Genomic DNA, 17419 nt, shown 5'->3' with positions numbered 1-17419 from the left:
CTTTTATTATTATTGTTTATTTAATTTAAATACAAAAAACTATGATCTGTGGTGTGATTGTCATTGAAAAGTGTGTCAGTTACTCTTGGTAATTTTTGTCCTGTCTCCCTCACCCCCCATTTGTGTTTTCACAGTATACTTGACAATGATGTTGCTATTGACTGACTATATGACATCCTTTGCTTTAGATATCTGCTGTCATCGGCTGGTGAAATCATCTGACATGAGCTATGGTTGGCTGACAAAAGTACGTTGCACAGTACAATATTGATTTCAGTGCTTCAGAAGCTATTTCTTCGTATTTGGTCGAATTCATATTTATGCTTTTGTAATATGAAAATACGCAGTGTGTTTCTGCGCATCAAAGATCTTTCCTAAATACTCAAAGATCTTTCCTAAATGCTTTGTTTTTTTTGCTGGGTTTTGTTTACTAAAATGCCGGGAAGTTCTACGCCCGTATATAAAATCTTTGCCATTCAAAGGACCGGTAAGTTTTACAGCCCAGAGGGAAAGTACATTGTCACCTAACATGGAAAAAATGTACTTTCACCCCGGGTATAGTCTACTTTCACTAAGAAAAGAATGTGTTTTTAACCAGGAAACCCAGGAATTTTTTTCTTTTGTGTGTATACACCATGTACTGCTGTTTTCTCGGAGGTGTGGGGCAAGGAATTGTTAGAGAGGCAGAAGACGGGACATTCGGGCTTTCCAGTTCCAGTGGAAAAATGTAGGTTCAATCTGTTAACAGTCACAAAACTGAGGAGAGAGTAAACGTGGTTGACCCTGGTGCATGACATATCCCATACAACTTACTGTTTCCTATTGCAGACTAGTCACAGGCACAAGTATTCAGCTAAAAACAATCCGATTACAATTTGAATTATTAAACATAATCCTTATAATGATCCAAAGTTTCATCAAAATGAAATATTTTTTGTGCTGTTAAGTCAACTTAGTTTTTAAAGTTGGTATTCAAAGTTGAGATACTATGCAAAAGCGTACACACAACATACCAACTGCACTGCAATCACCCCCCTAAGACATGATTACTAGCCAGTCTGTCGACTTGCATTAATCTACCAAATTTCATAATACTTTGTTGAACATGCTGCACACAACATTGCCAATGACATTTACAGCTTTCAATAGCCCCCTCCCCCCTCTCCCTCCCTCCCCCCTCTCCCTCCCTCCCCCTCACTCCACCATCTCCCTCCCTCCCCCCTCTCCCTCCCTCCCCCTCACTCCACCATCTCCCTCCCTCCCTCCCTCCCTCCCCCCTCTCCCTCTCCCTCCCTCACCCTCTCCCTCCCTCCCCCTCCCTTGCTCCCCTCATACAGGGTGCACCAGTCAGGCAGTCAAACCTGCATTTATTATTAGTGCACGGAAGCATTGGAAGTAGTGGGGGGGGGGGGGGGGGGGGGGCAGAAACCAAGGCGACCACTATGTTCCCCAACACAAAGAATTTCAGTAGCCATGGAGAAGTGGACTAAGCAACAGTGGTAGTTTGTAGTAAAAGTGTTTTACCAAAGCGGTAGCTATGTAGCTGCTGAGAGTCGTTTGCAGTTGCATTTTCAAATTAATTGTAATAGGCCGGTGCCTCTTGTAACTCAATAAAAACTTGGGTCAAAAACTTTGAAAATGTTGGTGAAACAATAAGGAAAAGAGGTGGAAGAACGAAGACAGTGTGTACACCCGAGAATGTGGAACGTGTAAGAATTGCTGTGGGAAGAAGCCCCCCGAAGATCAGTGCGTAGACAATGTGTTGTGCTTGGAATTTCTGACAGGACTGTCTGAAGGATTTTGAGGTTATTGGTTAACGCTTTGAATAATAACGACTTCATGGTCTGACAGCATTTCTGTGAAAGTCTTTAGCAAATGATTGAAGAAAATGAGGAGCTTGTTCACAACCTCAAAATGAGTGACAAGGAAAATTTTCACCTCAGTGTATATGTGAACAAACAGAACTTTCGATATTGGAGTGATCAGAACCTTCACCAACTCCATGAAAAACCCCTGCACTCAACCGAGGTAACAGTTTGGTGTGCAATGTCCTCATCAGGAATAATAGGCTCTTATTTTTTTGAGAATGAAAGAGGGCAATCTGTTATCGTGAATGCTGAGCACTACTCGACAATGTTAAGGACTTTATTCATACCTCAGCTTTGTCAGTATGCAGTGAATGATGAAACGTTATTTCAACAAGATGGAGCAACAAGTCACACAGACCGCATGAGCATTAATGTTCTCAATGAAGTTTTTCCTAACTGGGTGATTTCCAAGAATGGAGCAATTGCCCCCCCCCCCCCCCCTCTCCTCCGCCCGTTCACCCGACCTTACAGCTTGTGATTTTCTCTTATGGTGTTACCTTAAGATCAAAGTGTACAAAGAAAGACCTCATCATGTTGGTGATCACAAAACAAGAATCCGGCTGGAAATCGAGAAATTCCTCAGGGTATGTTCCATCATGTGATGGACAGCTTCGTAAATCACCTGCGAGAATGCCGTGATCGAGAAGGACGCCATATTGCTGATGTTATTTTCAAACAATGAAAAAAATGAGTTGATGTTTCTTAAATGATTTTTTAACATAGGATAAGATTGTATGAATAAAATTTTGATATCTGCATCTGTGTTTATTTTACAATCATTTAAAAAATGCAGGTTTGACGGCTACACCCTGTATTTCCCCCTCCCAACTGGCCCAGTTCTTTCCTCTCAAACCTAGTTCAATTTTTTGATTTGTTATGTGTGCTGTTGCACCATGTTCATTCATCTGCAGGTTTTCTTTGTAATTTATGTTCAGTTTTTTTCCGTGTTTCATGGGTTATGTTTCATTCAACTTGCTGTGATGTCATATATGTCATTATCTTCTCTTGATGAGTGGAATCCAACCACACACATTATTTACTGAGAAATTCATCTATGCAGTAGAAAAAGTTGTCAATTAGATTTAAATTTGTTTTCAAAACTAATGTTAATCACAAACACATTAAATTCAATGTGATAGTTTTAGTTTGTGGATAGTGGTCTCTGTTTTTGTTATTATTGTTGTATTTATGAATACAACTACTGTTTTGCCAAAAGTGCCCGATTCTTCATAATAGATTAAATTCGTTGTGAGGCTCTTGTTAGAATGTTAATTTTTTTTTTTAAACAGTTGTGTGCATAGAATTCGAAGATGGGCACCAGATACTACCCTTACAACATGTTTCTGTGCAATGAATACTTTGTATCTGTGCGTGGAATTGCTCCAGAAAATTCTTCCGTATGACATTATAGAACGGCAGCATGTGAAATAAGCTAATTTTCTGGTGCTTTCATCGCAAAAAGCAGGAATTACCATGTACAACAAACATTGCTGAACTCAAGCATTTGAGAAGATTTAGTACTTGTGGTATTCAGTTAAGGTTCTGATCAAAATGCACACCCATGAAATTTTGAACATTGAAGTTTCACAATTGCCCCCCCGCCCCCCTCCCCCCCCCCCCCCCCCCCCTTGCTGTATTGTACACTCATTCATATTTGTAGCCTATTACGTACATAACTACAATGGGAAAATCATTTTGAGCAACATGTTAGTTCAGTTCTGTTTTGTATCGAATAAGAATTACTCAAGGAACACACAGAAATCGTCTGTCCCCCCCATCTAAGGTAATAATTACTGATCTTCTGTATGCATGTGATCTTTGATTGGTGACTTCAGTTGACCTGCCCACTTATCTGTAGTGTCTCCGTACAATTGTTTGATTTAATTCTTATTGTTCTTCAAAATGTAGGATTAATCCTATCAACAGTGAGTTCTTTCATACTTCATCCTGTAAGAGCTGAATGCAAGTAAACAAGTTCTACAATAAACATTTGCACAGTTATTTAACTCATTGTGTGTTTACCATTATAGGTGTACTGACTGTAATGGCAGACAACAATAGAGTATGATCATAACTAATAAAATTTTCAGTAACTGGTTTCTATAAATAAAAGATGGTTTCAATAGTAACAAGCAACATTTTGTATTCTGAAAATGATTTAGATAAATTTACAATTATTACACTTATTACAGACCTCTTAATAAGGAATGTATGAAGAGTGCTATGTCAGTGGTACTACTTGAAAAGGTACAATATCTTCTCTTTTATCAGACAAATGAAAATTAAGAGTGTACATTTTCATCTTTAGTCATTGTCTACACAGATAATAAATCATACTTGTTGTATTTGTTCTTTTCACTCGTTGCACCTCACATAAAAAAAAATCATTGTTTTACACATGTTACAGAAAAATATTAAATTCCTTTTCCAAGTACATTCAGGAGGAGAAATATGCCAGGAGATGGCACACTGTTCACAACCATGCTACACAGACCACAGTTGATCCACATCAATACTCCAGCATTGCCTTGTCTGATTTCACAACCTTACACAACACATTCTGTCTTTGTGTGTGTAACATCTGGTTTCAGTATAAAGACAACCTAGTAACTATTGGGAGTGTTCAGAAGTAGCCATGTTATTTGTTATGTGAAATCTACAGTTTCTCTCTGTTTCCTTATTATCATAAATTCTGTCCCATAAAGAAATGATGGACAGTGGTGTAGTCATGCACAAAATTACTTCATGACAGTATGTAACTGATTATTCTTTTATTCCAGTTTCGTGAACTGACTGATGATTCTCATGAGCCCATTAGTGAAGCAATTATAAATATGTTCAGGTAGGTCACTAGAAGGTATATTTAACTTAACCTTGCTATTAAATTAAGAAATTCTCATGCTGTTAGTGATGGTAACATAGGTCAGTATCACTTCTGAACTTTTTCAAAATTTTGTTGATGTCCTTTGGCATTGACCAGGCTGGTTTAAGCAGTTTCCAACACAAGTAAGGCCCTTAAAAATAAAGCTAAATCTAGTGATCATGCAATGTGAGTTCTTTTTTCTTAAAATAGACATAGGCATTCTCTGTAACAGTTAACACATTTCTGAGTCTTATTCCAGTGCTAAGTATTAAGAGAAGAAACAATTCACATCAATTTAAGGTAACTCTGGGGATGTATAAAAACTTGTAATGAAAGCTGAAAGAACTACATGTTGTATTGTTCTAATGGGTAGAAAGATTGAAATTATTTTTCAGTTCAATACTGGAACTTTTTGTTTCTGTAATTTACAAGTTAATTCACTTTCTTTGGAAGCAGTAGGACAGAATACAAAAACTATCATGTAATTTGATGCTGATGTGTAAAACTAAAGACACTGTTTAACTGCATAAGATGTATGTCACATGTGAGGAAAACTCACAAGTAGTTAAATTTTTGAAAATTTACATGAAAATAGTTGAAAATTGATAAACATAGTCAAACTTATTATGTCCTCAACTGGGAAACACAAGTTAGATATGAAGAAAAATATTCCATTAATAAAGTCATTCCATTAATAAAGTTACGTGAAATTCCTACAGTTGTGTAGAATATATAATGAGAAATTTTTCTCGGACGAAGATGTTGTATTGTAGCTAACAACGTAAAAACAGCATGGCAGGTTCTACTAATATATTTGGTAGTTCAAGCTTGATATAGTTATCAAGGCATATGCACAGTCCATACAGCAAACCACAAGAATGAGCCTGTACAACAGCCAGTAGTAGAGTATATAGAGAAGTGGTCTAAACGCAGCACATGAGCGAACAGAGAACACAGTCTGGTGAGCGAACAGAAAGAGAGAGTGCAACTGGCATCAGTCACATAAATAAGTAGCCGGATTCGAACTGCGCACAGGTGGCACTAGAAGAGCACCCGCACAGCCATCCTGTGCGGCGGATCTGTTATAGTGCCTCTTTGGTGAGCTCATTATAGTGCCTCTCTTTGTTGACTAACCTGATGGCATTTTAAGTGGAAAACAGAAGAGTTGTATCTGTGACCGACCGGTGACAGTGGTACTGATGTATTCTTCAGTTTCCTGCTAGAAGCGGTAGCCCCAAGGGTTACCACTCATTTTGTTGAAATTGTTCTAACCTTTAACTTAGTAAAACATTTCAAAATAGAATCTAAATGTGTTGACTGCAACATATTGCTTGTGACAGCTGAAGTTGACAGTCCACACACTTGTTCTTGAGAAAGTGCTGACTTCAGGTATATCCTTAAGAAATTTAGTTTTGAAACACTCCTTTCTCCACTATCTACGGATATTGATAAAGTCATGAGGATTCATAAACTTAAAAAAGTATTGGGAAAAATGTCAATGAAATTGCTTTTTGTAATATAAGGTAATGAGCTATGTGGAGAACTTTCAGCAGTTCATAAGCTCAGATCTATCTTTTAGTGAGCAGACAGCTGTATCGACTATAACATATAAAAAATTAACCTTAAAGGAGTGTTCTGCTTCACCCTCATCAATAGATTCGTCATTAGACTCGCAACTAAATTGCTTCTTCATTCTCTTAGGATAATTTTCATTTTCTTTCTCAGAGATTGAGTGAGGTCAAACTTTGTCAGCAAGCACCTCTAGTTGTATGTGAAGTAACAAGATACAATCAATGCCTTCTCTGCCCAATAGCAATGGAAATACTATAGATGACAGTGCTGCTAAAGCGATGTTACTAATAACAGCCTTCCGAAATTCCTTCATCAAGGAAGACGAAGTAAATTTTCCAGAATTTGAATCAAGAACAGCTGTCAACATGAGTAACTTAGAAGTAGATATCCTCGTAGTAGTGAATCAACTTAAAATATTTGATAAAAGCAAGTCTTCCAGTCCAGAGTGTATACCAGTTATAGGTCCCCCTCAGAGTATGCTGATGCAATAGCTCCATACTTAACAATAAAATATAACCGCTCACTTGACGAAAGATTCATACCCAAAGACTGGAAAGCTGCACAGATCTCGCCAATATTCAAGAAAGGTAGTAGGAGTAATATACTAAATTACTTGCCCATATCATTAAAGTCAATATGCAGCAAGATTTTGGAACATATATTGTGTTCGAACATTATGAATTACCTTCAATAGATGATCTATTGACACACAGTCAGCACAGATTTAGGAAACATCATTCTTGTGAAACACAACTAGCTCCTTACACACACAAAGTGCTGAGTACTATTGACAAGGGATTTCAAATTGATTCCATATTTCTAGATTTCCAGAAGGCTTTTGACACTGTACCATAAAAGCAGCTTCTAGTAAAATTGCATGCTTATGGAATAATATCTCAGTTATGTGACTGGATTTGTGATTTTCTGTCAGAGAGGTCACAGTTCGTAGTAACTGATGGAAAGTCATCAAGTAACACAGAAGTTGGTTGGTTGGTTGGTTGGTTTGGGGAAGGAGACCAGACAGCGAGGTCATCGGTCTCATCGGATTAGGGAAGGACAGGGAAGGAAGTCGGCCGTGCCCTTTGAAAGGAACCATCCCGGCATTTGCCTGGAGCGATTTAGGGAAATCATGGAAAACCTAAATCAGGATGGCCGGACGCGGGATTGAACCGTCGTCCTCCCGAATGCGAGTCCAGTGTCGAACCACTGCGCCACCTTGCTCAGTAAACACAGAAGTGATTTCTAGCATTCCACAGCATAGTGTTACAGGCCCCTTGCTGTTCCATATCCACACAAAAGATTCAGGAGCCCTGAGCAGCCGTTTTAGGTTGTTTGCGTATGATGCTGTCTAGTAAAGTCATCAGAAGATCAAAACGAATTGAAAAATATTTAGGAAAGATATCTGTGTGGTATGAAAATTGGCAATTGACCATATATAATGAAATGTGTTAGGTCATCCACATGAGTGCTGTAAAAGGAATCCGTTAAACTACAGTTATATGATAAATCAGTCAAATGTAAAGGCCGTAAATTCAACTAAATACCTAGGAATTATGATTATAAACAACTTAAATTGGAAAGAACACACAGGAAATGTTGTGGGGAAGGTGAACCAAAGACTGCATTTTATTGGCAGAACACTTAGTCTCTTTAACAGAGCTGTTATATTTTCTATCTACACACAGCTTGTCCATCCTCCTGTGGAGTACTGCTGCACAGTCTAGGATTCTTACCAAATAGGATTAATGGTGTACGCAAAGAAAGTTCAAAGAAGAAAAGCACACTTTGTATTATCGTGAAATAGGGAGAGTGTGTCACTGACATGATATAGGATTTGGAATGAAAACAAAGGTGTTTTTTGTTGTGACGGAATCTTCTCACGAAATTTCAATCACCAACTTTCTCCTCTGAATGCGAAAGTATTTTGTTGACACCTGCCTACATAGGGAGAAATGATCATCATTATAAAATAAGGGAAATCAGAGCTCACATGGAAAGAAATAGGTGTTAGTTTTTTCCAAGGGCTGTTCAAGGTTGGAATAATAGAGAATTTTGTGAAAGTGGTTCGATGAATCCTCTGCCAGGCATTTCAGTGTGATTTGCAGAGTATCTATGTAGATGTAAATGCATCCGTTATCATACTTTTAAAGACCTCTTCGTGTACCAGACCACTGCACAATGAAGATATTTGAATTTTTATTACTTTCTTGTAATTTCAGTGGCACTGTTTCTTTCAAAAGCATCCAGTTTAAAATCTGCACTAACTTAATAAACATCATCGTATACTCATCAGGGTGGGACAAAGTGGAAAAACCTGGGATTTTTTTCATATGGGAGAAAACTGGAAAAAACCCGGTAATTTGTTAGAATTCCTGGAAGTTATCATTGTTTTAGTTTTGAGTTAAATTTTTGTAATTTTGAGTGGTAAGAACAGATTCTATAACAAGAATTTTACTTTATCTCCCTTCTGCAGAATAATACAGCAGTAATAAAACAAATGAGGGAAAAATGTGCCATTTATAAAAACAAAACACGGTGCACACACAAGCATCTGCAAATAGGAAAATGTGACAAAGGCTTTAAGATGAAGACTATGCAATTCTTCATAACAGCAAACCACTTCCGATGAGTGTGACAGTCACAAAGGTTTACATTAGGTTTGTTAGCACAGTTGCCAGCAGGCTCATGCGCATGCACAGTTGAGTCACGTATGAGCTGTACCTGCTCCTGCTTATGGCTACTTTAAGGGCAGCTGTTAGCTGTATCAGCAGTAGCAACAAGCATCCACGTGCTACCTGAAAAAAATTTTCTGCGCACCCACACTGCCAGATTCGTGCACATGCTTAGTAGTCAGGGTTGTAGTAGGGAGGGAGTAATCTCCACATGAGCTGCATTTAAGTTGAATGATTTTGCTATCCCTCACATCAAATGAAAACAAAACGGATTTTCGTGGCTGGGAGCTAGCAAATGAATTAACACATTCACATAATTATGAAAGGCGCTAAAATATGTTTCAGTTTTCTGATTTTATTTTATTTCCAGGTTTTTGGCAGTCAAACATTAATTGCCTTGCAGAACAATGCAGTTATTTTTGTCGATTTTCTAAAGAAATCTGTCTTTCATTAATGTTTTTCATAGAGGCACTCACTTTATTTGAAATGAAGTTCTGTCAATCCACACCATTGGCTAGTGTCAACTGTTTGCTGAGCTACAAGTGCCCATTTTTATCTTCTGCATGTATGGCGTTATGCCTTAATAATGAACAAAACGTGAGATAATACAGTACTGGTACTCTAAGAAAATTTGTAGTCCCAAAACCACATTGAAAAGCTTAATATTAAGTTGGGGCCTACTTTGTGAATTTGGACATATGAATGTACACTTTCAATAGTACTATGCATTTTAGTGTGGTTTACAGAAGTCCGATGCTCGTGGAGTATCCTCTGATGTCCTGTGTGGCTTACGACATAATGCAAGATCTCTTAATGCTACATAGGTACGAACATTGGGGCTTCCTATGTCGTCATGTGCAGTTATGCCGTTTTCTTGTGCTCTGACAACTGCTGAAACAAATTCTAACAGGTTGCGGGAAAATATTGGGTGGTTGAAAAGCATCACTTTCAAAATGAGTTTTATTTTATGCGTGATGAATTATGTTATGTGCTTTGAGTTTCTTAAATCACTGAGTGTTTGATTCTCATTTATAGCTTAACACTTTGAGGGCCAGCCATGTAGAAGAATTTCAAGCCAAAAATTATTATTTAAAATTTTAATGGCACATTTGTGAGAGGTATATTAAAGTGTAACACATGCAAAAAAAGTCCAATATTATATGTGAAAGTTTAGCTTTTCTTGTAGCTATACTGTGTTATTGTTGTGGTCTACAGTCCGAAGACCGCTTTGATGCAGCTCTCCACGCTACTCTAGCCTGTGCAAGCCTCTTATCTCCAAGTAACCAGTGCAACCTAAGTCCTTCTGAATCTGCTTACTATATTCTGCTCTACAGTTTTTACCCCCTCCCCTCCAAGCTTCCCTCCAGTACCAAATTGGTGATCCCGTTTCTCTTCTTCCCAATTCTGTACAGTACCTCCTCATCAGTTATGTGATCTACCCATATAATCTTCAGCATTCCATGTTTCACTTCCATACATGGCTACATTCTATACAAATACTTTCAGCAAATATTTCCCGACACTTAAATGCATACTTGATGTTAACAAATTTCTCTTTTTCAGAAACGCTTTTTTTGCCATTCCCAGTCTACATTTTATGTCCTCCCTACATCGACCACCATCAGTTATTTTGCTCCCCAAATAGCAAAACTCATCTACTACTTTTAAGTGTCTCATTTCCTAATCCAATTCCCTCAGCATCACCTGATTTAATTCGACTACATTTCACTGTCCTTGTTTTGCTTTTGTTGATGTTCATCTTATATCCTCTTGTCAAGACATTGTTGATTCCATTCAGTTGCTCTTCCAAGTCCTTTGCTGTCTCTGACAGAATTACAATTTCATCAGCGAACCTCAAAGTTTTTATTTCTTCTCCATGCATTTTAATTCCTACTCCAAATTTTTCTTTTGTTTCCTTTACTACTTGCTCAATACACAGATCGAATAACATTGGGCACAGGCTACAACCCTGTCTCAGTCACTTCTCAGCCACTGCTTCCCTTTAGTGCCCCTTGATCCTTATAATTGTCATCTGGTTTCTGTATAAACTTTAAACAGCCTTTCGCCCCCAGTATTTTACTCTTGCCAGCTTTAGAATTTGAAAGAGAGTATTCCAGTCAACATTGTCGAAAGCTTTCTCTAAGTCTACAAATGTTATAAACATAGGTTTTCCTTTTCTTAACCTATCTTCTATGAGAAGTCGTAGAATAAGTATTATCTCACGTGTTTCTACATTTCTCCTGAATCCTCCCCAAGGTTGGCTTCTACCAGTTTTTCCATTGTTTTGTAAAGGATTTGTGTTAGTATTTTTACTACCGTGACTTATTAAACTGATCGTTCAGTAATTTTCACATCTGTCAGCACCTGCTTTCTTTGCAATTGGAATTATTATATTCTTCTTGAAGTCTGGGGATATTTTGCCTGATTAATACATTTTGCTCACCAGATGGAAGAGTTTTGTCATGGCTGGCCCTTCCAAGGCTATCAGTACCAGTAATGGAATGTTGCCTACTTCGGGGGCATTGTTTCGATGTAAGTCTATCTTTGTGAAATTCTTCACGCAGTATCATACCTCCCATGTCATTTTCATCAACGTCCTCTTCCATTTCCACAATACCCTAAAGTACATCTCCCTTGTATAGATCCTTTATATACTCCTTTCACCTTTCTGCTTTCACTTCCTTGCTTGGGACTGGTTTTTCATCTGAGCTCTTGATATTCATGCAGGGGGTTCTCTTTCCACCAAAGGTCTCTCTAATTTTCCTGTATATGGCATCTGTCTTAGCCCTAGTGATATATGCTTCTATGTTCTTACCTTTGCCCTCTAGCCATTCCTGCTTACCCATTTTAAGCTTCCTGTTGATCTCATTTTTTATGTTTGTATTCCCTTCCGTCTTCTTCATTTTTTGCGTTTCTGTATTTTCTCCTTTCATCAATTAAATTCAATAGCTCTTATGTTACCCAAAGATTTCTACTAGCCCTCATCTTTTTACCTACTTGATCCTCTGCTGCCTTGACTATTCCATCTTTGAAAGCTACCCATCCTTCTTCTACTGTATTCCTTTTACCCGTTCTTGTCAATCATTCCCTAATGCTTCCTCTGAAACACACTACAACTTCTGGGTCTTTCAGTTTATCCAGGTCCCATCTCCTTAAAATCCTGCCTTTTTGCAGTTTCTTCAGCCTTAATCTGCAGTTCATAACCAATAAATTGTGATCAGAGTCCACATCTGCCCCTGGAAATGTCTTATAATTTAAAACCCAGTTCCAAATCTCTCCTACCATTATATAATCTATTTGAAACCTTCTGGTGTCTCCAGGTCTCTTCGACATATAAAACCTTCTTTCATTATTCTTAAACAAAGTGTTAGCGGTGATTAAATTATGCTCTCTCTGTGCAAAATTCTACCTGGCGGCTTCCTCTTTTATTCCTGTCTCCCATATTCTCCTATGACTTTTCCTTCTCTTCCTTTTCCTACAATGAAATTCCAGTCCCCCATGACTACTAAATTTTCTTCCCCTTAACTATCTGAATAATTTCTCTTATCTCATCTTACATTTTTTCAATCTCCTCCTCATCTGTTGTTGGTGTGGGCTTCATTTCTATATTGGCTACAATAATGCATTCACTATGTTGTTCATAGTAGCTTATCCACATTCCTATTTTTTAAATTCATTATTAAACATACTCCTGCATTACATCTATTTGATTTGAATTTATAACCCTGTATTCACCTAACCAGAAGTCATGTTTCTCCTGCCACCGAGCTTCTCTAGTTCCTGCTTTATCTAACTTCAATCTATCCATTTCCATTTTTAAATTTTCTAACCTACCTGCCCAATGAAGGGATCTGACATTTCACATTCCAATGTGTAGAAAGCCAGTTTAGTTTCTCCTGATAAACAACGTCCTCCTGTGTAGTTCCCACCGGGGGATCCAAAGAGGGGACTATTTTACCTCCAGAATATTTTATCCAAGAGTAGAGCTGCACACCCTCAGGAAAAATTATGGCTATAGTTTCCCCTTGCTTTCAGCTATTCACATTACCAGCACAGCAAGGCCATTTTGGTTAATGTTACAAGGCCAGATCAGTCAATCATCCAGACTGTGGCCCATGCAACTACTGAAAAGGCTGCTGCAGGAACCACACGTGTGTCTGACCTCTCAATAGATACTCCTCCTTTGTGGTTGCACCTATCTGTATTGTTGAGCCACGCAAGCCTCCCCACCAATAGCAAGGTCCGTGATTTATGTATATTAATTTAAACTATTAACTTTTCCTATTTGTATGTTTGCACTATTGAACAGTGATGTTGCTACTGGCTGACTATATCACCTGTGTCCTATGCTCTGAATATCTGCTGTCATCGGCTAGCAAGATCATGTGACATGAGCGTAAAATGCATCACAATCTACATTTCAATGCATTGGAAACTAACATGTTGTGTTTGGTGGAATTCAAATAGCCGGCCGGTGTGGCCGTGCAGTTCTAGGCGCTTCAGTCTGGATGCGTGACTGCTACGGTCGCAGGTTCGAATCCTGCCTCGAGCATGGATGTGTGTGATGTCCTTAGGTTAGTTTGGTTTAAGTAGTTCTAAGTTCTAGGGGACTGATGACCACAGATGTTAAGTCCCATAGTGCTCAGAGCCATTTGAACCATTTTGAATTCAAATATGTACTTCTGTAATTCGAAAATATGCAGCGAAAAATATTTACAAAATGCATTGTATGCTGGGAAGTTCTACACTGGTGCATAAAACCTTAACCATTCAAAGGATTGATAAGTTTTACACTTCCAAGGGAAAGTATACTGTCACTTACCATGGAAAAAGTGTATTTCCACCTAGGAAAAAGTGTATTTTTAACCGGGGAATCTGGGAATCTTTTTTCCTTGTCTGTGTATACACCATGAGTCATTCAATGTAGCATGTGAGAGGCTCGAAGGGGCATTCATTTGGCTTTCCCTGTGGATACTGCTGAGACGTTTTATAATGATATTGCATACTTGCTTCATCAAACTAGCCAGTTAACTGGTAGATGCAGAAAAGAAACTGAAAAGTTACTCAACTGTACCGAAAAAAGTTGACAGCAACACAACATGACAGTGCTGCTTTGTTCTTGACAAGATGTAATGAATGAGCCACAAAAGGAACAAAAAATGCTTGAGGGTTAAGGTTGTGGTTCTAGTAAAAATAATTATTTATTTAGCACCACAAAACAAAACTACAATAAATACACATATGTTTTTACAGTCAGTTGCAGTGAAAATGATGAACATGGACATGAGAGTGTTAATGACCAAAACTGACTGGATACAGGAGGCACGTAAAGAATATAGATTTGTCTAACAGGGTTCTAACTGCCTATCAAGCATTAATGTAATTTTTGGTGGAACCATCATGCACGACTTATATTTTGTCTTCATTACTGCTTGAAGGAGAATACAAACACCTGTGTAACTACATTGTACTGGCACTGAGTGTACGACTGTGTTGAGGGATTGTATTAGGTGGAGTGTGCAAGGGGAGGAAAAGAGGCCGGCAGTGAGAGGGGAGGTTCCAGGTACAGCTAGCTGATGGCTAGGGGGGGAGTGACAGAAAGCACATGGGATAGTAATGTGGCAGTGGTTACTCTCTGTGAAAATGGGTGGTGGGGTATACTTGTGACACCCATGGGATGAGTGGGTCGTCATGTGGATGGCAGTGGAGTTTGATGAGGCACATGGGGGGTGGAGTGTGGGGGGCATTGAGTTTAATTTCAACCATCAGAGGAGCTCTTTTTCCTCTTTATAACTTCATTTTTTCAGCAAATATTTCTCTCAGTTTTTTACAGTTCTGACTTTAATACGAAATTTCTTTGTTATTTCAGGGCAAAATATGAGGAACCAACTACTGAGGAAGGATTTTCTACTATTGTGAAAGTGAATTTTGTTCCTGTCTTTACAGACCCAGAACTAGAGAAGTTTTATAAGATGTACTTATTAGAAAAATAAATACAAAGCTTTTTATCATTTTTAAGCTCATAAATCAGCTAGTGATGCTATATTGCAATCAGTTAACGCCTGAAAAAATGAAATGTATTGAAATGAACTACCTCTTGATAATTAAAGTAGCTTTGTGTTAATTTTCTTTGTAGTGCTACTCCATCAGGTTCACTTCATAATTTCAGCCACTTATGCATCAAATAGCTATATTACCCTTCTTTACATTCTCCTTAAGCAATGTGTTGTATTCTTGTACAAGTGAATAAACCTTATTCTTGAGTGGTTCATAATCAGTCTCAGACTTTTTTGTTGCAATGAATTCTTTCATAGCAAAGTTATTCTGTTCCAATTGCATTAGCTTCCTTTCCAAGTTGCTAAGCTGTGCGTAAGTTTCATTGTCATTTAGCTGGTTCTGGAACAAAGATAAAAAACAATAACGATTAGTATGGGTCATATTAGAAGTCAGTAAAAATAACATTTTGTTATCAGTGAGTTGAGTGGTTATGTGCAGGTAGTTGTATTTCTTTCTGGAGGTGCTTGCAGTAGTGTTTGTTTTGTAGGTACAAACAGACCCTTGTCAGATGTGGCTGGCTGTATGCCAGCAACACTGCCCCAGCAAATGCAATCTGTCAGTCACACAGTAACTTTATTCAACCTATAAAACTGGTGGAAAATAAATTTCACTGTCAGAGTTAGGGACAACAGAAGTACATAGAGGATATTTTTGTTAAAATCTGTGCTACACTGAGTCCAACTGGATAAACAAACATATTCTTCCTGTATGCATGCTTATGATTAGTAGTGTGTGAAAACATTCGGTTGCAGTAGTAAAACAATGATCAAGGACCAACATGTTAGTAGAGTGAACAAATCACACTGGTGATCTTTTAATGATCATCACAAACTCTATAACAAGATGTGATCAAAAAATAACTATAATTTTTGTTTTCTTAAAGAATATTTTTTTCATCACTGATATTCCTCTCAGATATAATATAGTGCTTTTTCCAAGCTTGTAAGCACTTCTGAAACTTACTTTTCATTCTGGTGTTCTGCTCCTTCAGTGATTCTGTTTTTATCTCACCAATGATGGCAAAATGATGTCTTTTCATGGTTCTCTACAGCCTCAGGAATAGAAAGAAGTTGCAATGGCCATGTCCAATGGATATGGTGGCTGAGGCAACATAACAGTTTTTGTTTTCTACCAAAAAATCATGAACAGGCGTTGAGGTGTGAGTGGGAGCATTATCATGATGCAGTTTCCTTGAGTGGTTTTGCAACAATTTTGGTTGCTTTCTCCAGACTGCTTCTCGCAAACAGCATGTAACTTCCAGGTAGTATTCCTTATTGACTGTATGGCCATAAGGCAGGAATTCATGATCCACTATCCCATTGTAACTGAAGAAAACAGTGAGAAGAATCTTCACGTGTTATAGAAATTGCTGAATTTTTTTTTGTCTTGGCTCTTCAGGCAGTTTCCATTGGGAAGACTGGACTTTGGTTTTGATGTCATAGCCATATACTCATGCACTGTTTCATCCTTCTTTAGAAGTTACGGATTGTTGTCAACTTCATTCACCAATTCCTGAGCGATGTCTATACAATGTCGTTTTTGGTCAAAATGTAACAATTTTGTAACATACTTTACTGCTAAACATTTCATGCCAAAAACATCCACTTTTTGGCATGAGCCAAAAGATAAGCCAATATCATAGACAACTTCTCTGATGGTGATTCAGCAATTTTCCAGAACCATTTTTCTTTACTTCTACTGTTGCCAATAACTGATGTGATAAGGCGTTCAGGGCAGTCATCATCTTCAACGACTTCTTGACCCTCTTTATAATGCTTATGCCACTCATAAACTCTTTTCTTACTCATAACAGATTTGACAAGAGCCAGAGTCAACATTCCATTTTTCAAGCAGAATTTAATGCAAATTCTTTGATCCATCTTTTTTGAAAGTAAAAATTTGGCACTCGAAAACATGTATAACCTCTTCAACTGTCAACAATAAACTAAATGTTCAAAACAACTGAAAATGCAAATCTACATCAGGAACATGTGTACCAACAAGATAAAATAAAGTTGAACGTATATAACCTGCAAAATTGTTACTTTTTGATCATACCTCCTACATGTCAATGAGTGATATGACTGGTGAGTTATCAATTTGTGGCATCAACTGTATCTGCTGAGCAAAATAGCTCATGCAATGGGGTTTTACAGACTGGGCCTCTTCGATTTCATTAATATTTATAGGATTTGAAGCTCAGTGCCTCTACATAAATTTCCTAATGTCCGCGGCTCGTGTTCTTACGGTAGCGTTCTCGCTTCCCGTGCACGGGGTCCTGGGTTAGATACCTGGCAGGGTCGGGAATTTTCTCTGCCTCGAGATGACTGGGTGTTGTGTGTCTTTCATCATCATTTCATCCTCATTCACTCACAAGTCGCCATAGT

The 17419-nt window shown here is 38.1% G+C and overlaps 2 protein-coding genes across 5 annotated transcripts in view; one reads left to right on the top strand and one right to left on the bottom strand.

Annotated features, from left to right (window-relative positions):
* LOC124616771 (bifunctional polynucleotide phosphatase/kinase) overlaps window positions 1-15249 on the top strand; it is a 79554-nt gene extending 64305 nt beyond the window's left edge. For 3 of the 4 annotated variants that reach the window (XM_047145160.1, XM_047145159.1, XM_047145161.1), the window contains 2 exons: window positions 4649-4710; window positions 14845-15249. In XM_047145160.1, coding sequence (XP_047001116.1) covers window positions 4649-4710; window positions 14845-14968 — 186 coding nt within the window. In that variant the 3' untranslated portion in view covers window positions 14969-15249. The remainder of the gene's footprint in view (window positions 1-4648; window positions 4711-14844) is intronic. The other variant, XR_006979881.1, reaches the window with a different exon arrangement.
* LOC124616770 (intraflagellar transport protein 74 homolog) overlaps window positions 14194-17419 on the bottom strand; it is a 216101-nt gene continuing 212875 nt past the window's right edge. Inside the window, exon 9 of the mRNA XM_047145158.1 lies at window positions 14194-15371. Within this exon, the coding sequence (XP_047001114.1) occupies window positions 15156-15371 (216 nt within the window). The 3' untranslated portion in view covers window positions 14194-15155. The remainder of the gene's footprint in view (window positions 15372-17419) is intronic.

This window comes from Schistocerca americana, chromosome 5 (genome assembly GCF_021461395.2).
Source record: "Schistocerca americana isolate TAMUIC-IGC-003095 chromosome 5, iqSchAmer2.1, whole genome shotgun sequence".
In the NCBI taxonomy this organism is placed as follows: Eukaryota; Metazoa; Arthropoda; class Insecta; order Orthoptera; family Acrididae; genus Schistocerca; species Schistocerca americana.
Note: the sequence above shows the minus strand (reverse complement) of the source record. Positions and strands in the feature narration are given on the sequence as shown.